Source organism: Poromitra crassiceps (assembly GCF_964638095.1).
Source record: "Poromitra crassiceps genome assembly, chromosome: 3".
Lineage (NCBI taxonomy): Eukaryota > Metazoa > Chordata > Actinopteri > Beryciformes > Melamphaidae > Poromitra > Poromitra crassiceps.
In genome coordinates this window covers 32,947,017-32,973,588 of record NC_139625.1, presented here as the reverse complement: position 1 = coordinate 32,973,588, position 26,572 = coordinate 32,947,017, and the positions used below count along the sequence as shown (strand labels likewise).

General features: G+C 43.7%; 1 protein-coding gene across 1 annotated transcript; it reads right to left on the bottom strand.

Annotated features, from left to right (window-relative positions):
• Window positions 1-1,965: 1,965 nt before the first annotated feature.
• On the bottom strand, window positions 1,966-25,649 carry rpia (ribose 5-phosphate isomerase A (ribose 5-phosphate epimerase)). Its single transcript, XM_083633302.1, has 9 exons — window positions 25,461-25,649; window positions 24,700-24,760; window positions 22,227-22,282; window positions 17,668-17,727; window positions 12,234-12,298; window positions 12,084-12,152; window positions 11,201-11,342; window positions 6,141-6,240; window positions 1,966-4,306 (listed from the first exon to the last, which is right to left on the bottom strand). The coding sequence occupies exons 1-9, from the start codon at window positions 25,644-25,646 to the stop codon at window positions 4,209-4,211; spliced, it is 837 nt and encodes a 278-aa protein (XP_083489428.1). The 5' UTR covers window positions 25,647-25,649; the 3' UTR covers window positions 1,966-4,208.
• Window positions 25,650-26,572: the final 923 nt, after the last annotated feature.

Here is a 26,572-nt window from a genome sequence, read left to right as displayed (position 1 = left end):
AGTCTAAGTCGATGTTTGAGGCAAATTTGATGAAATTCCGTCAAGGCATTCTTAAGATATCGCGTTAACAAGCTGGAAAATGGCGTTTGAGAGGTCACAGTGACCTTGACCTTTGACCACCAAAATCTAATCAGTTCATCCTTGTGTTCAAGTCGATGTTTGAGACAAGTTTGATTAAATTCCATCAAGGCATTCCTGAGATATCGCGTTAACAAGCTTGAAAGTGGCATTCGAGGTCAGTGACCTTGACCTTTGACCTTTGACCACCATCTAACCAGATCATCCTTGAGTCTAAGTCGATGTTTGAGGCAAATTTGATGAAATTCTTTCAAGGCATTCGTGAGATATTGCGTTAACAAGCTTTAAAATGGCGTTCGAGAGGTCACAGTGACCTTGACCTTTGACCTTTGACCACCAAAATCTAATCAGATCATTCTAGAGTCTAAGTCGATGTTTGAGGCAAATTTGATGAAATTCCGTCAAGGCGTTCCTCAGATATCGCGTTAACGAACATCGTACGGATGGACAACCCGGATCCATAATGCCTCCGGCCTGGCTATCGCCGGCGGAGACATAATAAACACTGACTATCAAAATACATGTTAATACCCAGTGGGTACCCTGACATGCTTAGCCTACCTCATGCATCGAAACTGACAATATGTGGGTATTACCCAAATATTGTCAGTTTCGATGCATGAGGTAAGCATGTCAGGTTTGTCTAATTAATGCTCATCACTCAATGTAGGGAAATAAGGAGCAGCATCCATCTCCGGCCGGAGCACAATCCGGTCCGCAACGAAGGCCCCCGAAACAGGATCCCCACCGCAGAACGGATCGGGCTGGCGGACTGTTCCTGCCCGGCGGAGGGACTTGTGAGACAGTGCGGGCCCCTGGACGCGGTGCCTGTCTGGTCATTCGGGGTGGCAGCCATTTGCTCGGCAGGGCAGTGTGGGGGTGCCGGTGGGCATTGGTCTGTCAAGCCAGGCATGAAGTCAATGGGAGTTTGTGGGCGGGTTCAAGGCGCCGAGTAGGCGCCGAGAGGAAAAGAGAAGGCTTCTTGTGTGAACGGTTAAGCGTGAGCCTGCCTCAAGCTTCAGTTCTGCTTACGTTAGGCGTCCTATGTGAACATGTCAGCGTGATGGTCTGTTGTCTGTAGGTCAGGTGATGGATCTGTTGTTCATCTGTAGGTCAGTGTGATGCGTCTGTTGTCTGTAGGTCAGGTGATGGTTGTGCCATGAAGCCTGCTGTGGCTGCAGTGTGGGCATCCCAGCCAGGTCTGCCGTCCAGCATGCTGCCCTGATCCACTCAGCCTCCAGTGCTGTCCAACACTCAGAGCCAGGTAACCTGCACCCCCATCTGGGCACCCAGTGTCCATCAGTCTGACTAATAAGACTCTGGGACAGACGGCCAATTAGCCTATCTCACATCCCACCCAAATCAGCCATTTTGTGTCTAAAATGCAGTAAGTAACATGCGTGCAAGCAAAACAATCAGAGTGCTGGCACAGCTGGTCGAGTCCCAGCACTCTAATTAATGTCTTGCTTGCACCCATGTTCCTGCATTTTAGACACAAAGTGGCTGATTTGGGTGGGATGTGAAATAGGTGTGTATTTCAGGGTTTTCCGAGTAGAGCAGGCGTCAAGACTTCCGCTTCCGTCATATATAACATTTTGTCGGGGAGTGTCAATCATATTTTTCCAATCCCTTGTGGAGGTTCAAGGAAAAATATATTTTGGTCAGAGAAGGGTCACAGCTTTTTAATTCAGAGCGCCCCAAATCCCTCCAGTGACCCCCCCCCCCACCACTTCTAAATAATGAACAGTCCCTTAGAAATGAAATTCTCATCACACTGGAGCTTTAAAACTATGACACCTACTATGACAAAATGATTGTTAGCATGAAAATACAGGTTAATAGTCATGTTAGAACATTTCGAAGGCATGTTTTTTAATTGGGCAATTGAAGTGAACAACTGTTTTGGATAGGCTTGTTACACTGCCCCTTGGTCTGTAGCAGAATTATTTTTCACACAATCATAGGAAATAAAAGCAGGCAATATAAACAAACAGGAGGCACAATGATTTCAGTTTGGTCCTGTATTTGGTTGACATAGAAACAACAGTAGTACCGTAACAGAAATCATAATCAGTCTTATTGGTAAAGAAAGAAATGCTGGTGCATAGCATGTTTGAAATCTCTAAGTGACCCAAACTGGAATTCTCAGGGCAGGGGAAATTAACCCTTCCTTTGTGTACAGGCCACTGTGGCTGACCAATCACAAAACTCAGCCACCTTTACACACTTACCAGACAACTGGATTTTAGACTAGAATTTGACAAAAAATGATTTCCAGTAGCGAGACAAAGGTGGCTGGTAGAAGCCACAGACCTGCTCAATTTGGCTGCTGGCCATTTCAATTTCCCAGCCTGTCTTCTGAGGCTCTCAAGAGATATGCCATTTAATAAAAAGACATACAAAGGAGGGGGGGGGGGGGGGGGGTGTAAGGCATTTTAACATGGAGCCAGAGGCAACGTGAAGATCATTTGAAAAAAGTGACACCTTCTCTTACAAAATTATATATAAAAAAAAACCACTAAAACAATGGTTCTTGTACATGCATACATCCACGGAGGACTGAATAATGGTTTTACAGACTAGATCCTCTATATATTTTTGAGGTATTGATTGGTGAACTTCCAATAATGATTATTTTTGTATATGTACTGTATCATCTTGGAAATGAACTCGGAAGTATGACTAGACATTAGACAATTCAATCTAAGCACTGAGCTGTAGACTTGAGGCACATCAGCACCGTATAATAGAAGAGTTGTGACATCCTCATTCACTCCAATGGACCCGTTTTTTTGTGAGGATTAAGCAGCGCTGTCGAGTTGCAGCAGAATGGAGCGTTTGCGATATACTTTTGAAAGGGTTTAACCTCTTCCTCTCTTAAGGACGTTTAAAGAATCAAATAGTATATTATCTGCTTTATTTTATGCATTCAAACATAGCGCTTCCTGGCTATTTCCTCACACCCTTCCTGGCTATTTCTGAGGCACATTACAGGCCTGTGGGTGTCATGGCCGTCATGAGATCTGTCTGAAAACAGCTGCACACAATACAATTTATACATCAGCTGCACCTTCAAAAGCTGCACTACACAGTTTTGGTTTGGGAAAATAAATTCATTTTCACACACTTTTTCATGACCTCAAAACGCTGTCTGTGTATCCTTCCGTTTACAATTGGCTAAGTTTATGGCACAAGACTTCCTCTGCCCGCTTAAGTAAGGCATGAGAAAACTGCGTGTACGTGTATCAAAACAGACAGAAAAGAACCAGCAGTGTGGAACTGGGCATAGCTACTGTATACATAGATGATGGCATTCAGTGGTGTTATTGTGAGAGGAGGGGGGATTCCGCTGGACGCTGGACTTTAACCCTGCTGACTAATTTAGCTATACAGGGGGTGCTGTAACAGAGAGGAAACCACACAGATTTCACAAACTGTTTACTCCCAGAGCTACACTGGTTACAACGGCAGGAAACTAACTCCAGCACAACCTGAAATTCACCAGCCAATGAGAGAAAAGTAGCCAACCTTAAAAGCTAAAAGCAACAATTTACCAGCATGTCTGGCCACTCTGCTAACTAGCTACTACTACTACTAGCTAACTACTACGGTAGTTTATTTTAATTTTTTAGTATTTGACTGGCTGGTGGACTTAGCCTAACCTGCTCCAAACCAGACGATCAAATTCAACTGAATTTGAATGAATATAATCTCAAGGCACACTCCACACAGCACTGCAGTGATCCTGGGCACACTGGTTGAGAAGCGCAGCTCCACAGACATTCAATCAAACCCTGTGGTTACAGCAAGACCCACCCCCACTGTGACCGGAGCAAAAACACAGGCTGAGGTAAGAAACCGCTTCAAACTACCCAAGATGCGCTTGATTTTACCCACCAGGCACTTTAACACTCACAAAAATGAAAGCACCACCTGCAGGAAAAGCTAAATCAAGTGCTCCTCAACCATTTTTTTTTTAATGAGAAAAGTATTCTGCTGCAGTTTTGTCCAGTCCTGCAGGAGGTGCAGCTCTGTCCACACAGTCCATGAGGGGATGTCAATCATATATACGGCACTTGTGGGAGAAGTGAGGTCATTGAAGAGGGTAACAGTGAATATGGCAAAACTCTTCAGTTGACTGGAGAATCCCGAACCCGCACACTTCCATCCTCCATCCCAAAATAAGCCCTTTCAGCCATGCTGACGAAGAGTCCGGTCTCCACCACACCTTAAGGGACAGGAAGCCACACAGTGACATTAGAGATTTATTTTTCAAATCAGTACACACAGCCATCGTTACCCCCGCGCCACACATCTTGCGTGACGGCTACCTCGCTGAACTGCTGCGGCTCGCTCGCCTGTTGTGTGCCTCACAGACAGCGTTGCTGCTGCAGAGCAGCTTTCCAGTAAACTGAGGAGGAGCCGAGAGGCCGCTGTCTATGTCACCGTGCGCGTCTCCGAATGAGATGAGACGCAGCCGAGCCGTGCTGCTCAGGTGGGCTGTGTGGCTGCTCTAACCCGCTAACATGGGCTCCTAAATGAAAAGCAACAGGTTCCGCCACAAACGCAGCTGTCACGCAGTATGTTAGCGGTGTACACTCACAAAACTGATGCAAGAAATAGGGAAGTACATACAGGGGCAGAAATTACGCTCAAGTTGATTTCAAATTTATTTAGAGCGTAGATGCATATATTATAATACGTATATATATATATATATATATATATATATATATATATATATACATAGCCTCAACGCATCAGTCATTCTTCCTTCAGAGTCTCGGATGCGCGGGTCCTCTAGCCACTGGGAGGTCGGCTCCAATGGCTTCACGCGATATACACAACACGTTATCAATCACAATAAAACACAGCGCCGCCACCGGAAGTATCGGTTCTTGAGCGTGTACTGCACTGTTTACAATTGTGCATTTATTTTCTGTTCAAGATATATTTTGTAGACATTGTTACCTCCTGTCTACATTGCACTTCTATTGAATTGAAAATAAATCTAAAATTCAAGATCACAAAGTACATTTATTTGCATTCATTTCCCAATTCCCGATTCCTACACTGGTAAGAATTATTAATATTGAATTAAAAATGCTATATAAAAACGATATTATATATATATATATATATATATATATATATACACACACACACACACACACACACACACACATATATATATATATATATAGACAGTATGGGTTAATGCACAACAAGGTGCCCATTATCACTTTTTAAGGGATGACGCGAGAAGCGTGAACCGGTCCGAGGCGCCAGCCGAGGACCGGTTGCTTCCGCGAAGTCCCTTAAAAAGTGATAATGGACACCTCGAAGTGCATTAACCCGCTTATACCATGGTCACTTGCCAACAAAACAAGACCATTAATTTATATTTTCATGTGTTTTGCAATCAAAATTTAGTTTTTATAACCTTGGAGATGATTTAAGAACCGCAGAGAAAATAGTCCCCTCGCTCAGACCGCAACATGGGACATGATGCTCACACGTGTTCAGAGGGCAGTTTTGTTACAGTCGGGATTCTGCCTCCATTTCGGCTCGCCCCCGCAGGGCGCAGCTCGCCCCCGCTCAGCTTGTAGAGGCACGCGCGTCACTTAATGGCTCAGAGCCAGCTTCTGTCAGGGGAGGGAAATCTCCGAAACGAAAATAAAATTTGTAAATAAGAGTTATTTTTGATAAACAGCACACAGGGGTGATTTAAATACTTACTTTGACCGACTAATTTTTTTTCTCAACTTACAAAAGTGCCATATTAATCCTTAACGGGGGTATAGAGCTCAAACTGCTCTCTTGATAACACTGTTGAAACTATGGCGCATTGATATGAATGGTGAACAGACCATTTGGCTGAACGACTTTACCAATTGTACATTATCACTTTTTAATGGACACTCTGCAGCCAATCAGAATCGAGTATTCACCCAGACCATGGTATAAATATACATATATATACACACACTATATGAGATGAGGGTGTACAGCATCGTCCAACTCTACTGGACCTTATCAGTAAATGTACACCGGCTCCTCACCTGGGATCATCTTGAGAGCTGTGTTGACTTCCTTCCACTTCTGAGCCTGCTCAAACTTCCAGTCCAGGATGAAGTTGCTGTTGTCGGTGACCACAGGGCCCTGGGACACACAGACACACACACACACACACACGTCACCTTAAAGGATAATTATGTGGTTTATTTTCAACCTGGGCTTTAGTTGTTTTCCTCATGGCAATTGATCAAATTCTAAATGTCACCACTTCCTTCACTGTAGAGCTTTCAGGGAGCGCTGCTGTTCAGCACACACATGGCCAACCCTCCCACCCAGGCCACAAACTGACCAGAACCTCTCATCACAATCACAGCTTCTTCCCAACTGCCATCGGCCTCTTCAATGAGGCCTGAAAGGCCCAAGAAAAAGGTCCTGAAAAATGAGACAAATGTTTTGTGCTCTCTTCTCTGCACTGCTTCGCTTAACCAGCGGACCGTGACCAGCCAATCAGAGTGATTTCTCTCACCCAATGCCCGACGCCGAAAAATCTGCGGCAAAGAATAGGGCGACAGACGCTCACCGACAGCGCCGACACTGCAGATGGCCGAAAATCACCTTGGTGTGTCTGAGCTTTTACCACTCCCACAGAGCTGCTGTGCTGAGTGGCCAGCAGCAGAAGACTGTGGTCGTACTGGGAAGCTCAGGTGTGTGTGTGTGTGTGTGTGTGTGTGTGTGACTGGGCGAGTGTGACGCAGAGCGTTTATGAAAAGCAGCGTGTGTGTGATCACCAAGCCTTCCCAGGGTAAACAAAGAGGGACTTTAACACTCACTAGCACACAAACTGTTTCCAGGCTCAACAGCCAAGGACAGCGGGAACAACACAAACATCACGATCCAGAATAACAGACATCAACACTCCCATCTGCTGGATGCTGGCTGGGGATTACATTTAAAAAAATTAGTAGGAGGCAAATCACCGAGGTTCCACTCCACAAAGTGTTGTTGTTTTGTATTTATCACGTTTTCTCTCCCCAATTGTGCTGTCCCGGCCGTTGCTCCACCCCCCTGCTGATCTGGGTAGAGCTGTAGACTAGCACATGCTTCCTCCAGTACATGTGCAGTCACCACCAGCCGCTTCTTTTCACCCGACAGTGAGGAGTTTCACCGGCAGGACGTAACGCGTGGGAGGATCATGCTATTCCTCCCAGGCATCACCACGCCCCCCCCCCCCAAATAGGCACCTCAACCCACCAGAGGAGGCACTATTACACTACCCAGATGCCCCCCTCTACAGACTGTTAAAGAGGGAGGTATGTGCATATGGTTAAACCAAACTTTTATAATATAACCCTTCAGGAAACTAACTTTTGTCCACTGGCTACAGTTCATGGTTCAGCTCAGAATTCAGCAGCCAGCATGGTTTTTTACACTGATGCCTCAAATTGGTGGCTGGATCCCTGCCAAAGTGGCTGGTGGACATGATAAACCTCCCAGACATAATCACCAGTATTTGGCTGGTGGCTGTTAATGTCCCACCTGGATTCTATGTCATGTAAACGGCTCCCCATTTTCACAGTCAACTGCTGTCACACACTTTCCCTCAGGTCTGTAGCAATAGAACAGAGGTCACAACCTTTCTGGCAGTTAAATTTGGATTTACATGTTTGGCCAATGCTCTAATTCCAAGACACTGTTGCAATGAGTGAACAGGTTCAGTCAGTGTGTTGCTCAAAGACACTTCAGCTGTTTCAAGAACCAAACCTGTGACCTTTTGGTTAATGTTTGCAAGCAGGCCCGATGTTCACCCATCAAGTATGTGAAGCAAAGTGCACAAAACAGCAATGGGCTACATGCACAACTCCACTACTTCCTGAAATTAGTACAGCTTCTTTATTTCCTGTCATCACTATTGGATGAACTGATTAATGTCAGGTGTGCTGCAGTCACAACAATGATCAGGCACACCTGATTAATCAGTTCATCCAATAGTGTAGGACAGGAAATAAAGAAGCTGTACTAATTTCAGGAAGTAAAGAAGTTGTGCATGTAGTCTATTCTCCTGCAATATTATTATAGATGAAATCCAGTCTACATGTGGGCTGGATCACATTCATCATTATGTGGTAAGAATGATAGGAGTTTTGGTGTCTCACAAAGAGTTTCAGGCCAATTACTGGCTTTCAACTGAGAAATGTACAAGATAAATAGCTGGAGATAAGGAATGTCTTGTGCTAAAGAGGACCAATTAAACTAGCCACCATTAGCTCAAGCCAGGTCATCTTGACACTGGGGGTTATCTCAGGCCAGTGGAAAATTACTGACTAGAGCAGTGGTACCCAAACTGGGGTACATGGAGATACTACAGGAGGTACTTGAGAGAAAGGGGAAAATGGAAAAACGTAAGAATAAATCATGAAAAAATAAATAAAACTTAAAAATAAATCTGCTCAGGAGGCACTGATTGCAACTCGCTCTCTCATTTCTTATTTTGTAATGTTGTATTCTTCAAAAGGTGGGTATCATCCATTCATTGCATCATATGCTATGGTTTTCTCTTGCTGTTTTCTAAGTAAAATGTCATCAGGTAAAGGGGGTACCTGGATTCAGAAATCATGGAAAGGGGGTAACGAAGCCAAAAAAGTTTGAAAACCACTGGACTAGAGCATTCAAAGGGAGGAATGAGACAGAAGCAGAAATGACTACATAATGAATATAATTTCCTCTACAATTAATGTATGAAAAGTCTATTTCATTTATAGGGGCGGCATTAGCTCAGGAGGTAGAGCTGTCGCCTGGGAATCGGAAGGTTCCCGGTTCGAGGCTGGCTCCTCCTGGCAGTGTGCCGAAGTGTCCTTGAGCAAGACACTGAACCCCTAACTGCTCCCGACGAGCAGTTAGCACTGCATGGCTGCAGACGCCGTCGGTGTGTGAATGGGTGAATGTGAGGTATTCATGTAAAAGCGCTTTGGGTAGTCAATAGACTTTATAAAATGTGCTCTATAAATACAGTCCATTTATAGGGCCTCAGAAAATATGGAGGGTTACAAAAGAGGGGGAAAGAAAGCAGAGCATACAGTACCAACAGCAAAATGAAGACATATGAGAAATAACAGCACGCTTCAAAGCACACACAAAAGAATAGGGCCATAAAAGATGTCAGATGCAGTAAAAGGCCAATTAAAAAATATGTTTGATTCAACATTTTCTGAAAATAAAATCACCTTTAAAGAAAACGCATTTACGTTTCAAAAGTGTTCCTCATTTGTGAAGATATCTTGCTGAACACAAACATTGTCGTTTCATACACTTTTGTTAATACAATACACACATACAAATACAATACATCCCCATACAAAAATCCCATTGCCTTTTACATCTATGAACCAGGAAGTGCAGGGACTTCTGGGTAAACCTACAAAAATACATGGTCATCCCTGCGGTACTAAACAGGTTAGAAAACGTGGGGTGGCGACGTGCCAAAAAATGAGTCATTTGTGATGTATCCTGTATCCCATTTGTGATGTTACAGAGCTCAACAGTCACGTGACACATCGGTGCCTGCCAAATAGTTGTCGCGGTAACGTTAAATGCTGGAAAATGCGATTTTACAAGTGGCCTTCAAGTAATATCTGACCCGTTTTCAATTTATTTCTCCCCACAAAAGTTATTATTCCTCAAATATTTTGCCTAATGCAACACTATCCTGTTCTTGTTGCATTTTCATCATGAGGTTGTTCACTTTGGGTTTTCTCTTTCAAATAATCCAGGCATGTAAACATCCACCCTCATGAAATGGCACAGGAACATTAATGGTTTGTAAAAGTGCCAATTAACAATATAACAGAAGTAACCCCAAGATCAGCCACATGCCCACTCGCTCGCTCTGGAGATACTGCTATAGTATTCAAACGTGCTGCTCTGTGAGCAACATGAACATAGTACTAGGGGCTAGGGATGGGCGCGAGTACTCGGGTACTCGAGCACTCGTTCATAACGTCAGTATTCGAGTAACGTTTCTGCTGTTCGGGTACTCGCCCCACTCCCCACGCTGTTAAAAATGGTCTAGAAGATCTACACACGCATCGTCATGTGGATCTGGCAGCAACCAGCAGCAACTGCACGGCCGGGCGTCAAGTCAGCCAGAATGTACAACTACGTCATCCGCTTTGTTGCTTTCAAAATAAAACGCTTATTGTAACCTTATTTATTTTGAGTAATGCGTTACAGCCACAGTTTCATGCCATTTAACATCACAACGAGTATTTTGATACAAGGATGCTGCTTCCTTCGTTGAAATACATTTTCTCCTCCAACGTGCATCAATAAGCTATTTACTTTTGTTTAAGTAACATTATTTTGAAAGTTTTAACCGGAAAGTTTTCCAGCTCTTCCCGAAAATGGTGCCTGGAGATATTCTCCCGAATGAGAAGCACGCTTCTTCATAGCGCACGCCCGATAAAACTAATTCAAAACGTTGCACTAGTTTACTGACTACACTGTCGTTTCCCATAACGTTAGTCACAAGAAATGTGGAGAAAGAATCACTTTTTGGGAGACAATCGCTTCATGGTGATCACTATTCAGCAACAATGGACATGTATTGGAAATCAAATGCCTTCGCTTGTTTCACAACTTGTCTGCTGCAAAGCGTTAATCCAACCATCGGAGATACTGTCTAAAGGTAGGCTTTAGATGTTAGCTTAGCGTCACCTAATATCACAGTCAGTCCCTCTCCTGACAAAAAATGCTCCAGGTAGCGCTTTTTCCATGCAAAAATGCAAACGTTATGTGTGAACAGCTCCATACACAGCAAATTACCCCTGCTCAGTCTGCGTTCTTATTTAATTACGATAGTAATCACACAGCCCGCACCCCCCGCGCGAGTACTCGAGCACTCGTTCATAATAGAAGGAGAGTACTCGACTATTTAAATTGCTTAAAATGCCCATCCCTAGTAGGGGCTTGGGTGGGTAATTCTGTTTGTGTGGGGGCGCGCTCCGAGTCACAACGGACGTCTGGATATCTTCAGGAGTTCACTGCATGTCTGAAAAGGGCCCTCGATAGCAAGGGCAAATAGCAAGAGGCAGGCAGATCCTTCACTTACTGCTTTACTAACAGCCATCCTCAAGTTGGCCTCCCCTCCGAAGCGTTTGGATATGGTCCTGGAGATTGGCACGTAGGCCATGGGAATCACCTCGAGAGGAACCCCCTTCTTCCACTGCTGGCCCAGAGCCTTGGAGTCTTTCCTGGAACAGGGCAGGAACAGGAGAATAAGTACTGAATCTATACCCACAATAGATACCAGTACTACTATGTTATATAGTGAATCTATACATAAATAGATATCAGTACTACAGTACTGTTATATGTTATATACCAGAGTGAATCTATACCCACATACATAGAGATCAGTACTGTAAGTAGTGAATCTATAGAGGGTTTTAACAGAATTGTCATGCTCTGCTTCTCTTTTTTTTCTTTTCCTGTCCATAGCAAACACTGCAATAGGAAGTGAGCTGGGGTTCAATTTAGAATTTTTTTGTTGTCAAGTTAAAACCGTCTATACCCACATACATAGATATCAGTACTATATCTTATATTTGCCTAGTCTTAGGGGACCCCCAAACAATGCACACTGGATCTCGGTGTCATCCATCATTGGGGTCTGTTTTATTTCTGTTAATTTTCAACCAATGGCACCTAATTAGTGTGCCTGCTAGTTATGATGATCAAGACCAAAGCAGCAAAAAATACATAATTTGCCGGTTAAAACAAAGATGCAAACAGAGCCTACAGTCAGAATACAGCGACCCATCATCCAAGTTTCTCACACTGAACGCATGGTACCTGTAACATTAACTTGTCACCCAAAATAAGCCTATTTTTCCACCTTAGCGCTGTCCTCACAATTCTTACTCTACTGCCTGCACTGCACTTGTGAGGACTTGTGGATCTCACAGGTCAAGGTAACCCTGGCAGGCACACACCTGTAGTCGGCAATGACGATGAAATGTTTAGCACAGCCAGCTACAATCTTCTCCTGGGTCAGACAGCCCCTATGAGAGAGACAGAGTTAGACAGAAGCCAGAGGAGACTGTTATCTGTACTGAGTGACCGATAGGCACTGGATGGCTCACCCTCCCCCTTTGATCAATGTGAGCTCTGCGTCCACCTCGTCCGCCCCGTCAATCGCCACATCCAGCTGTGTGAAAGAAAGCAGACACCGAGAGAGACGACTTATCACACTGGCAAATAATGAAGCACACAATACTATTGACAAAAACCTTCTTTACTGATATGGTGGTGGCAGATTGATTTGTTTTGTCAGCGACCTCACAACCCCACAGTCATCAACTTTTAAAGTCCCCCCTGCAGTGACTTCATGACCTTCATTTAGGTCACTATGCTTCCTGAAAACACTGCGCCTCAGAAATGGTGTGATTATCTCCTCCCATCACAATTCCAGTCAAAAATATAGCCGCAAACTGTGCAACAGTCTTTGACACAGGAGACAATTGTAGCAAAGAAAAATAATTTTGAAGGAATGAAAGTCCTCCTCTTCACCTCCTTTCCAACTGTGGCTGACAGACATGACCTCTGTTATGCGGATGGAGAGACTTAGGTTCCTGAGGACCAATTCACTTGGAGTGTTTTTAACCATTTGGGAGCCGTTTCTAGCCTACCTCGACGAGGTTAGGGGTGACGGGTGACTTCCCTGGCTGGTTTCTCATGGATCCCTTGCGTGGGATTCCGGGCACAATGTATCTCATAAGCACTTAAGCACCTTTTGCGGCTGGTAATCACATTGTAAATGTTGATATTGACAATGAATGAATGTTGATAATGGTAATATCCTGTGTCTGAGCGTGTTCGTTTGTCTTGTCTGTGCATTGTTCAGAAAATGTAAAATAAAATATATAAAAATATATATAGCTGCAAGCGGCAATACAATAGAGGTTCAAGCCTGACGATCTCACATGCCTATGACATTAACGCTCAATCACTGATGACATCACTCACTGATGACATAACAATGATGTCACAAGGTATCATCAGTGATGTCACAATTGCTCGAGTATATAAAAAACCACAATTGCTCGAGTGACATCACTGATGGCATTGTGAGTCACAATGCGTTACTGAAACGAATGATGAACTCGCTTGCGCTGCTGTCGGGCGGAAACCTTGTAGCCTATCTCCAAATTTGGCCATTTTCTTTTTATTTCAGAAATGGATTTAGTGGGCCCCCAAAAATAACCTGTGAAAGTGTCAGCTAGTTTGGACCAGCGAAAGATGTTATATTACTGGTTATTAATGTTATTACTATTACACTATGTTAAAATGTGAATGCTTTTTCTTCCTTGTGAAAAATTGCTTTTTTGGAGATACAAGGTTTCGGGCCCGACAGTCAAGTCAAGTCAAGTTAATTTGTATAGCACATTTCATACACAGAGGCAATTGTGCTTCACATAAAATGGTTGACAGGAAAATAAAAGAATAAAAGAAGAGAATGAAATGGACATTTAAAAGCATCACAACAAAAATAATAATAAAAAAAAAGAGTATAAAAACTGCATTAAGCAACAGGCGCAGCAGTTGCAAAAAGAGCTAAAAACTTATAGAGGACTCATTGGGTTTTCATAGTAGCTGTCAGCAGTTAAAAGCGACGGTAAACATAAAAGTCTTTAGTCTATTTTTAAAAGTAAGTAAGGTTGGGGCAGATCTGAGGCCTTCAGGCAATTTGTTCCAGCTAGCAGAAGCATAGTGGGTAAATGCAGCCTTCCCATGATTTGATTTGATCCTAGGGACAGTTAATAAGCTGGACCCTGTTGACCTAAGAGTTCTAGACGGTTCGTAGCGTGGGAGCAATTCAGCTATGTATTTTGGGCCTAGGCCATTAAGTGATTTATAGACTAATAACAGTATTTTAAAATCTATTCTATGACACACTGGCAACCAGTGTAAGGACTTAAGAACTGGAGTGATATGATCAGCTTTCTTAGTCTTCGTTAGAACTCTAGCAGCAGCATTCTGAATGAGTTGAAGTTGCCGAAGTTCTTTTTTGGAGAGACCAGAGAAAAGGCTATTGCAGTAGTCTAACCTAGTACTATAGATGAAGGCGTGAATGTTTTTCTAGATCCTGTCTGGACATGTATCCCCTAATTCTTGCTATATTTTTAAGATGATAAAAAGCTGATTTTCTGATTGACAATGTGGGAGTTAAAGTTGAGATCGGAATCAATAATAACGCCAAGATTTTTGACTTGATCCTTAGGCTTCAGGGATCGAGACTCAAGGTGTGCAGTGATTTTAAGCCTTTGTTCTTTGGGGCCAAAGACGATCACCTCCGTTTTGTCTTTGTTTAGCTGTAGGAAATTCTGGCACATCCAGTTATTTATTTGATCAATGCACTGGCACAATGATTATATGGGGGCATAGTCAGCTGAGGAAAGAGTTATATTCAACTGAGTGTCGTCTGAGTAGTTATGATAGGCTACTTTGTTTTTTTGCATAATTAGGCCTAGAGGGAGCATATAAAGGTTGAAGAGAACGGGCCCCATAAAGGATCCTTGAGGCACCCCACAAGTCATCCTAGTTAGGTCAGATGTGTAATTGCCAATGGAGACGAAGTACTTCCTGTCTTGAAGATAGGACTTGAAACACTGGAGGACCGTACCCGATAGCCCAACCCAGTTTTCCAGTCTGTCCAATAAAATTGAGTGGTCAACAGTGTCAAATGCAGCGCTAAGATCCAGTAGCCCTAGAATCGAATTTTTGCCTGAGTCTGTGTTCATTCTGATGTCATTTATGACTTTAGTAAGCGCGGTTTCTGTGCTGTGATGGGGGCGAAAGCCTGATTGGAGTTTATCTAGGAGATCATTTGAGGTTAGGAATCTATTGAGTTGTAGGTAAACAACCTTTTCAATTATTTTGGCTATAATGGGGAGATTAGATATTGGTCTGTAGTTACTGATTACCTATGCATCAAGGCTACGCTTTTTTAGTAGGGATTTAATAACTGCAGTTTTCAGGGACTCAGGAAAAGTGCCAGTCAAAAGGGAGCTATTAACTATTTGCAATAGGTCCGACGACAGACAGTTATAAACGCTTTTAAAAAAGCTTGTTGGAAGGGTATCGAGACAGCACAAAGATGATTTAAGGCCTTGCACAGTTTCCTCTAAGATGTCGTGGTCGATAACGCTGAACTGGGACAAATTTATCAAACTAGGGATCTGCGGGTAGGATGATGTCACAGCATTTCTTGGTGTGGAGCCACTAATAGTGATGACAAGCACCTTTTGAATTGATGGGAAATTAAATCCAGAAATCCGTCTAGTATAATTTTTATTCCCTTTATTTGGTTGTGCGACTTGTGCCGTTTTGTTAAAGCAGCTACGAGCAAGATTTTTGATTGTTATTAAAGTCTAAATTTAATATGGATGCCTCACATCTGACCTCTAATAGTAGACGAGACTAACGCCGAGTAGTCTCGCTTGAACACCGAGTGAATCGGCCAGTGTTGACTTGATGATTAGTCTGTCTGCGGGCCGGGGCAGATCAGGAAGTGAAATTAAGCGGTTTGCGGCAGCCACTTCGGCCATAACCACAAAATTACTTTCAAACAAACTGTTAGAATATAACGAGAGTTGTTCGCGAGAGCAGAAAGTAGCGAGGACAGCTGTTTTGGGTCTGCTGCTACGGCCTTCGTTATATTCTAACAGTTTGTTTGAAAGTAATTTTGTAATTTTGTGGTTATGGCCGAAGTGGCTGCCGCAAACGTTGTTCAAGCGGGACTACTCGGCGTTGGTCTCGTCTACTATTAGAGGTAAGATGTGAGGCATCGATATTAAATTTAGACTGTTTAATAATAATCGAAAATGTTGCTCGTAGCTGCTTTAAGCCTCTGAAGTGAAAAGTCATGCCAATGTTGTTGCCTTAACATACAGAGTTAGTAGGCTATGATGACTGAATAAGATGACCGACCCATTTTTGTCTGTGTTATGCCTGGTGGGGACTCGGGAGGGAGGCGGAGCAGTTAACCCATGTTATGGGTGGATTAAAAAAAAATAGGCTGCACCACTGAAAAAACGTCATGACGTGAGTGATGCAGGTTGGATGCAGGTTGGCAGGTCTGCAGGTTGTGAAACTTAAAGTCCCTGGAAACCAAAATCCACAAAAACCTTCTAACTATTAAATGTAGGGTCTTATGTGAATAATTGTGTGCCTCAGAAAGTACAGTAGGTGACATTAGTTTCAACAACAACAAAAATCGCCACTTTTCTACAAGGTCTGGATTTCCACTTCCTCATTGAAGAGAGAGGTGCGCGCGGTGCTAAAATGAATTATATTATGACGTCATAAGATTTTTTGTCCGTTCTTATAAAAACCTTCTTGCCCCCACAGCGCTTGCTCAGTGTCTGTCTGTCTCCCTCCTGCTCTGTGTGCCGAGCGCTATCTTGCCTGCTCTCTCTCACTGTCACACACACACACACACACACACACAGTAGCGCTGTGCAGTCGCAGCGGCAGTCTCTCTTCCTCTCCGAGCAACGAGCGAACACACACACACACACACTCCATCTCTCTTTCCTTCTCTCTCTCCGTTTCCCTCTCTCTCTCTCGGAGGAGACCTGCAGTCTTGCGCGCGCACACAGGACACGCCCACACAGTCCGCGGGAGAAAATAGTCTAAAATCTAATTGATTCTCATGACTTTTGTCATGACTGTCAAACCTAAATTTATATACTTTGCGACGTTCATCATCGTTCAAATTTGGCTGGTGGCTTATTAACATAGGTTCCTGTGATGTGATGAACTCAAAATGCTAAATAATAAAAAATTATTTCTGGTTTCCAGGGACTTTAAGAAAATAAAAGAGTTCAGTTTTGACGATCGTGTTTTGTGTTTTGTTTTTAGACTGCGAATTTCAACTAAACGTCGACTTTGGCCCAGCGAATTTCAACTAGTGTTCTTGCTAGAAATTAGGGATGTTCATCAGTTATCGAAAATCGATAATTGATCGTTAAGGAATGGAATCGATCATGTGGAATTCTTATCGATTATTGTTGTTATTAATTGTTTTTGTTTTTTTTGCGGACTACGTTTGGGTGGAATTCGTTCCTCCTCGCCCCACTCCATTGCACAGCCGACTAACGTGAGGTGGAGCTTCATATAGTCTAGTTTTCTGGCTGGGCACGGGCCTTTGTGCCAACAAAACTGTTTTAAACATGGGGAATTCACACCGGCATGCGCCGGGGACAGCAGTGTTGGAGAGGAGACACATTGAAATAAAGAGTTAATTGAGGAGAACACGTTGTCTTTCGTATTTTCTGCCATAGGCATTCATTTTGTTAAAATATATATATATATATATATATATATATATATATATATATATATTTTTTTTAATATTATTATTAATATGATCGATAATCGATAATTGATCGTTAATTTCCCCCGATTTTCGATTATGGAAATTTTTCAAAATGAACATCCCTACTAGAAATGCCCATCCCTAATCTCTAGTACCACGGACAGCATTCAGGTTTATGTGTAGCGAGCTGGTCGTACCTCTGGGTGGCGGTCCAGGTCGGACAGCGTGAGGCCATGCTGCAGAATCAGCTGACGAGCCTGGAGGAGGAGGAGGGGGAGGAAGAGAGGTGTGGGGAAAGGTGAGGACCACAAAAACAAGTGAGAGGAGTGAGGGAAAAGGCCAATAAATAACTGTCCTTACTTTTTTTTTATGATTACCTTCATGGAATTTCACCTTTATTGGAAAGCATGAAGTACAATGAGGAATCACTTCTAGCACTTCTCTATCATACATGATTGTTGTGGGGACACTTGCCTCGGGGGTGTGCCTCTAATCTCCTTACTTGTAATTAGGATTGGCACGATGGACGATGGGCCGACCCCCATCGACCTCTGAGCCTTCTACATCGGACCATCGTGATTAATTATCTGTTCAAATAAAAAATGTGCAGATTTAATTTAAAAAAAAAGGCCAACTCCACTCAAACGTGACGCGCGGGGGACGTGCGGGCGGCATTAAACAAGCACACCCTGTGCCCGCAGTTCAGAGAAGTGGTAGAGCAGAGAGGGGGAGGGGAGGCTAAGCAGAAGTCGGTTGTGTTGTTGTGAAAATGTTAAGACAAAGAAGAAACTTCACGTTCTTTCCTGTTTTCAACCCAATGTGAGTAATGTTACAAGTCTCTAACTGTGAATTCAACTCGCCTGTTTCCAGGAAGTCGCTCCATTACAAAGACTGATGCGGTGTTTCTATCTCTCCTTAACGTAATGTTAGGTTCAAAACTGAGCCCACAGGAATACTAACGTTTGTGTCCTTTATTTCTGTATGCTGACGATTCCGCCTTGTTGATAACCAGAGAGTGCTTAGAATCAGTCAGATATTCACTTAGTAAAGAGCTTCACAATGTAAGCACATGGTCATGCAACAATAAGCTATCCTTGCACTTAGGAAAATCTGAATGTATTGTTTTTGGAACATAACATAAACTAAGGAACCAACACAGTTTTTCGGTAGAATGTAATGGTGGTAAGTTACAAGAAAAGTGTTGTTTAACGTATCTGGGAAGTCAATTGGATCAGTTTATGAAGGGTGAAGCTATGGCCCTCTCTGTCATTGGGAAAATTCACACAAGGACTAAGTATTTGGCAAGAATATCTAAGTTCCTGGAGAAGAGGACCATGAGGACTTTAGCTACGTCTTTAATTCAATGTCACTATTGGCTCATTTCCACCACATTTTACAGCCCTGCACAGCTCGTCACCACTCGGCTCTACTTGTTTCAACCCGATGGACGTTTTGCTTCCACCGCTGGTCATCTGCCCCCGCCCACCCCCGCCCACACCTGGTCATCATAGCGATCGCATATCTGCCCTCCGCCCATAACCGAAGTAGTAGTAGTATAACGTTAAAATTAAATCCATACACAGAACTTTTAAACTGTTTATGAAATACTGGTGCCTCTAAATGACCTACAGTGTACATGGGCAAATGTGACAATCGGCCAGGAGAATGGATATCACTTTGTTGTTAGTCAAACTCACATGCATGCGCTGCGCGAGGGACGGGGGTTGCGCTACAGAGTGAAGCCTCTACCCCGGCGGCCTCTCACCAGGCAAGACCGCGGCTTCACCAAAGCCCCGCCTGCGGCCTAGCGGAGCCGACGCTGCACACAGCTACAAAGGGCTTCCTGAGGAGCGGATTTTTTTCTCTCTCAAAACAATTGAAAACCACCGTCATGTTAACCTGAGTAAGGAGATCGCTTTTATTTCACCAGAGCCGAAGGCAGCAACACAAAAGACTGATGGAAATAACATAACAGAAGAAGGTAAGCCCCCTGGCCCACTAAACTGGTATGCAGCTTCAGTCAGTAGATTAAACACGATTCCGCCTGACCAATCAGTCGTCTGCAGTGTTTTCACATCACCGTATCAACCCGGGTTCACAGCGCTGGAACCTCAACAGAGCAGGGACTAAAAGCAGCACGACTCAACCCGGGCTGTCCACGTTTTTGATCGGTGGAATGAGACAAAAAAGCGAGACGAGCTGGGGGGGGCCGCGTTGATACCAGCGGTGGAAATGGGCCATATGACTACACCTGTATTATCCTGGTACAGTGGTATAACAAAAAATCAAAAGATAGGCTTCAAAAAGCCCAAAACAAACTAATGAGGGTCATCCTTAACCTCAGTCCAAGAACGCACATTAGCCCAACTCATTTTAAGGAGTTAAATTGGCTCCCCATTGAAAGTAGAGTTCAACAGTTGAAACTGATCATGGTCTATAAAATATTACATAACCTTTGTCCTAATTATTTCACCAAGGACTTTCAGTTTGTTCGGGACATTCACAGCCTGAACACGAGGGCTAGTGTAGCAGATTTGAAACTGCCCAATCTGAATCTGAAAAGCAAAGTTGGGTGAAGTACATTCCTCTATAAGGAGGAAGGGGGGAGGGGTGTAACAAGATCCCTAATTAAATTAAGTCTGCGAATTCTCTGAATGGTTTTAAAAACCTTCTGAAAAAATTCTTACTGAGTAAGCTAGAGTAATGTGTGAGCCTTTCGGTTTAATGGTTTTTGAACTTATGTTGGTTTATATCTATTGTTCTTTTATCCTTGACTGTTCTGTATTGTTTATATGATGTTATGTTACTGCATGTCATGTTTTTATAAGACCAGGAACCATGATAGACATAAGTGTTTACACTTTTTCATGTCATCCCTTGGATTTTGTTGTTCTTTATCCAAAATAAATTCAATCAATCAATCAATCCACCAGTCAGTTTTCTGCCAGCTAGGTAAATTCAACACACACATTGTTGGTCAGGATCTGTAAAGTTAACGTTATTTGTTTTGCGCCTTTCGATATTGCTGGTAGTGAATCTAGTGATAGCCTACTGCTTCAGTCGCCTGGCTCTGTGCTGTAGTAGTATCCTATCCAAGCCTGCTGGTCTCTCATGACATGCAGAGCTCAGCTGTGCTGTAGTAAACGTGCACTGCAGCGGCGCAGCCAAACAGCATTATGGCACCGTAGCAACTTCCTAATTCATTACGTAACCCCCACCCCCATCAGCCACGACTGTTCTGTATTGTTTTGTATTGCATCATCCATCGCAAATTCACAATGTTTCACTGTGGAACCATTGCGATGGCTATTTGGTTGAGATTGCACAACCCTAATTGTAATGCTTGCAATCTGGGAATGAATGCTTCTTCTCCTGTGTTCACCGCTACAGTGGCAGCTACCTTGAACTCAGCCGGCTGACATACCAAAGAACTGAACTTTGTTACACCATAAGGGACACAAGAGCCGTTTTCACACATGCGCTTTTTACCGCTAAATGACTGGAAAGCGGTCTAATGCCTTCATGTGTGAAAGTTGTTTTCCGGTATAAGCGCGACCCCGTCATCGTGGACATTTCACCAGTTTCGAGCCAGTCAGAAGAGCGGTATGCCGCGATAAGGGACACAAGTGTGAAACGTGTCAAGTCATTTGCCGGTACTTCTCAGGGGCGAGGTGTACACACGTTGCTTAATGTTCCAGCGGGCATAATCTAATCATTCGCGCACATTAAAGCAAACTGGCGAAATGATCTTGTGATAATAAGAGCGGTATCTCAGCTTCATGTGTGGGCGTGCCGATTTCCCCCTCTCCCCTCTCTGCTGCCTGCTCGCTCTCTGGCCAGTCCTTCAGTCCTCCTCCTTCAGTGAGCAGCCCGACAGGGACACAGACAGCTCTGAGAGTCTTGCAAGCCACCCAACGCTTGTTGAGAAAGCAAATGCACAAAGCGAAATGTGGAAGTATTTTGCTTACGTTGCCAACAGCGAAGGCAAGCCCGGACACATCAAACGAAGCCAGTCTGTAAAAAGTGCTTCAACGCGACGCAGGTGAACGGATAAACATCGAACCAGCCAGGCTATTTCTCTCAGACACGGATCCCAACTTCTTCAAATATTTCAGTTCAAAGACTGGTTAGCGAATGTGAATGATACAACATACATGCCCTCTTAAGTCAAACGAGTGTGATTTATTGTGTGACAAGCGAACTTATTTCACCATCAGAGTTTTGCCGACCCCCAAAATAAGGAGGATTCCCCATCCAAGTGCACACGTCACTCCCCACCCGCTCTGCAGTGCCGCCCCGCCCCCCAACATACAGGCAATTTCGCTGCTATATTCACACATGCAGCGCTCAGGTGTGAAGGGAAATTCCGGGAAATGGCTGATATTGATTTACAGGTAATTTTCCTGTATGCATGTGTGAAAATGGCTAAGGTTTATTTAGAGAAAATAAGGACTTATTAAGAGGTTGAATTAGTTTGTTATGTTATGTTTAAGTGTTTATGTTAGGTTTTATTTTCTTTGCTTAATTTGCCACAGATCTGGATGGGCCTTGCCAGGGACCTGAATGATCAACCAGCAAATTCAAGGTGGCTGCATTTCTAGTTACTTTGAATAACAGTGCTAGCGAAATTCTTAAACAAAGATGAGAGATGGTGGTAGGCGGTAATTAACTGCATTCAAAGCCACAATGCTACAAGCCCAAGTACATGGTACACACCCGACACTTATTTAAGTGTGTACTGAAAATACAAACCAACCTGGAAGGAGGTGGGGACGCACACAATGTTGAGTTTCTCCTGACGTACTCTCTCCGCTGGAATGGACAACATCCACAAAGAAAAAACTAAGTTATGAGGGTAGAAGTAGCAGACAGCTAAATACAGTTCAAAACAACATACTATCGGAACACAGTGGGCTTAAATTTGGGCTTGTTGGTGTTCTTTTAAAGTGTAACTAACCCCCAAAACACTTTTTTTCAGCTTTTAACCAATATATATGACTTTGGGGGTGATGTGTGAAGAATTCTGGTCAGAATTTCCACATTTGACACCAAACTGTTGCCATTTTACCATTTGTATCATTTTTCAGCAGCATATCTGGCATAAGCGCCCTCTAAGGGTGGAAGACTGCTTTTTTTTCTTTTCTCAAATGAATGGGATATTTGGTACAACCTGACGTCACGGTGGGTTTAGCGTGTGCATCTGGTGCATCTCCAAAGCCTATACAACTAGGCAAGATGGAAAAACCTCACTTAGTATCAGGCTCCAGAGGGCTCTAACTGAAGTAAAAAAAAATCTTGTTTGCTCTTAAAATACTGAACCAAACGTCGTCAAAGTTGGCACATGTCTTAATTATAGTTAGTTTCCCGCTGAATGTGTCACTACTTTATTAATATCTTACCTGGATAAGCTCGAATGATGATGTATATATTATCAGTCCGAGTTGGAAGCAGCTGTCTCCAGCCCAGGCAGGCGGGAGCGGGCGGGAGAGAGTCGTACTGTAAAACCTCATGCACTAGCGCCAAGCTCCGGGGGCGCGCGCAGCAGAAGCTGGGCTCTCTCGGTGTGTCTGTGTGTGTGTGCTCCAAGTCAAGTCAAGTCAAGACTCCGTTTTGCTGCGCAGGATTGGGTTTGACCGTTTGATCAAGCAAGTAGCTCCTGTGCTCTTAAAATACTGAACACCACGTTGTCATATTTGAAATATGTCTTCATTGTAGACAGTTTATCGCTGAATGTGTCATTACATTATAAATATCTTACCTGGATAAGCTCTAATTATGTTGTTTATATTATCAGTCCGACTTGGAAGCACTTTCTCTCGGCCAGTCAAACGGGAGAGTCTGCACTCTCATGCACCCGCGGGGGCACGCACAGCAGACAGACTGTGAATGGGCGGAGGAGGAGGAGGAGAGATCCGACTATAACAGGCTACTCAGCTACTGTGCCCGTCTGTGAAAAGCGTCCTGTCCAGTCGCACCTTCGCAAAAAGATGCGGGATTCCCTCAATCGCACAAAGAAAAATCGCACACCAGCTATTTCTGTCTGTGTTTGTTTGTTGCTCCGTGAGGTTACACAGCGCCCCATGCATGCAGGAGCCAGGCTGTTTCGCCAGCCAGGGCGCAGCCTGCAACTGCGCTGAGAGGAAAACTTTTGCACAACTTTTAACAAGAATCACGAAAAGCCCCAAAACGCAAATTAAAAACAGATTTCATTGCGCGGTTTATCGCTAGTTGTACGAGGGAATGACGTGGAGAAATCTCGCATTGTGTTACCCCAGAGCGGGGGGTTTCTCCTATTGTGCGGTGTGCTGCTGTAACGAGCCCATGTCACTTTGCTCTCGTAACATAGTTTTGACACCTGCCATAGAGATACATGCAGAAAAATAATTAAATTTCTAGTTCGCCACTGAATTACCAAATTGATATAACTATCAACAATTTTGAGCAACACTCTTTCCATACATGCCACCAGCGTTGGCTAGTTGTTGATATTTATAAAGATATTGCCCCTCTCAAAAAAATTATTTTTGAGGCGGTAGGCAAACTGTAATGGCGTCGATTTCCGAAAAAAAATCTTGACTTGAACACAGCCAAAGAGTTTAGTATAGACAAGAGCATATGTCATTTCTTGGTTTTTTCCATAGGTATTTTCAAATCACTGTTCTGATATATATCTAGGGGGTTAGTCCCCCTTTAAATGCTTTCATGTAGTTAGCAGATAATAGCTCAAAAATATCATGAACATATGCTGTATCTCATTTGGTGGTTCTTGTATCTAAACTAAAGCATAGTATCATGAGTGCATGCATCTTTAATATAGGTTGACCCAGTGGGAATCAAATCCCTATAAAGTGGTATGGGGAATGGGTAACACAAGACAAAATGAGGGTGTGATCTGTGGAAAAGCGATATGTTTAGGCTATCTCACACTCTTTACATTCAGCGATTCACTTCTGTTGTTGAAGTAAATACATGTGCACCAGAGTTGGACGCTTTACTGAAATGATGGCTGCATTGCACACTAAAAGTGGGAATAAAACGAATTTGTCTCATATGAGGGTTTCCTACACATGCACAATAACATCCAATAACATATGAGGGTTTACATATACAATAACATCCAATAAGGGGCTGTGAGTTTCACTCTACTCACTAATCAACGGCTAATAATGGCTGACCTTAGCCATCCCAGGAATAACATCTGACTTTACAATTATAACCATTTCACTCACCTAATCTGTCCACAGCATAGACAATGGTTGACCCACTGCCCACTCCAATCACCTGGTTGTTCTACAAGAGAAGAATTCAAATTGTACACAACCATGCATCACACTAAACACAGTAGTTGGTACTACAGCTCAAGGTCAGGAACCAACAGAATTTGGCCACGAGATGACTTATTTTGGGGTTAGGTTCATGGGTTTTGATATGGGTCTGACATTTAGTTAGCTATATAATATAACGTTAGAGTCAGTATGCAAGGATTTGGGAGATTCAATTTATCTTTATCGTATTGTGACTTGGACAACAAGCCTAACGTTATGCTTCAACCTGTAACGTTATACCGCTAAATTGATGTAAATATAAGCCTATTTGACAGCTTCAGTTTCTAATTTCAGGTTGCAGGGTAAACTCATACATAACGTTAATCCATTTCAGTGTAGCCACCATGGGTTAAATCTACACTTGCTAGCAGCGATGATGTAACGCTAGTATACATAACGTTATCGTAAAGTGGAACAAGTCAGCAAACTGACCGATGACCCGGGACATGCATAACACTAAGCTACTTCCTATCTGAAACATGCACTTTAGATCACATTAAGATGAAGTTAGCCACCTAGGCTAAATGACTCTCTGGATGCTAACGCTATGTTAGCTAGCTTGCAGCAGCTCGCGCATTTTGGAGGCACATTTACATCAAGTAAATGATCTACAACTAACAAGACGTCAACATAAACCATCATGATAGTATGAAAGTGAACTTTACCTGGACGTGGTTGTCCACTGCGGCATAAGCAGCTAGTTTCTTCGCCTCCTCTGCCATGAGAGCAGCAGTCTGACTGCAGCACACGTGTTTCTGTTTCTGCAGGCTGGCCAGAGACACTAACCTCCTCCCAGATGCTGAGAGAAAACCAGCTGCGAGCTTCACACCGACCCACCCTCCAAGTCTCATGACCTGCCCACAGACAGGCAGGCCGACAGACAGACAGTACAGACAGCAACTGGCTTCCCCCTAAACCAACCAGGAAGTCAGCGGTGCGTTTCAACCACGGATTTCAACCCAGGCTGCAATGGGTGTATTTAAAAGAACGATGGCTGCACACCTGCCTGTTGGCACAGTGGTTGGCTAGCACGGCACATCAGTGGTTTCACATGACTTGGAGATCTGCGCTGCGTTTCTGTGCGCAGTTGCAAAAGCGCGAAACAGCGGCACCTTGCGAACGTTCAGTGTATAGCAGAAGGAGCTGCGTTCAGTCATACAAGCAGCTGTGTTAGAAAATCAATTTAGTCACAAGAAATAATACTCAGAAGTCAAAGTAAAGAGGCTCAGTGTGTAGAGTGCCACTCAGCCACTGTATGTTTTTACAACGTGCGCAGCCTGGGAAGTGCGTGGTCAAGAGAAGGCGTTTTGGGGTGAGTCAGGCTCATTCATTCAGTCAGTCAAGAATGGATAACGGTGATCATGTCATCACTGATGTCAGTCATCAGTGCCAAACTTGGGCTCAGTGGTTGAAACGGTGATGTCACCAGTGATGATGTCACCAGTGCCAAACTTGGGCTGTTGAAAGATGTAACCCACGTGCCACAAATACAGCAAGTGACTTGAAGTTGGGGTTGCTTTGATAATATCCCATGATTCCCATTGTCTTTGCTCATGCTGCTGGCTGCCTGCAGCAACAACAAGCGTTAGCACCGCATTTGCCAAGTATATTCTTTTCTCTAACCTCTGGGGGCAGGCTCGTTTAATGCAGTAGGCATCTGGCACGCTCAATTCCTAGGCTCGCCCGCCCTGCAGCTCGCCGAGCTGGCCCTGCAGCCCGCATATGCAGGGCCTCACCCTGGCTGCGCCTCAGGGATGCTGGATCACCTGTCCTGGAG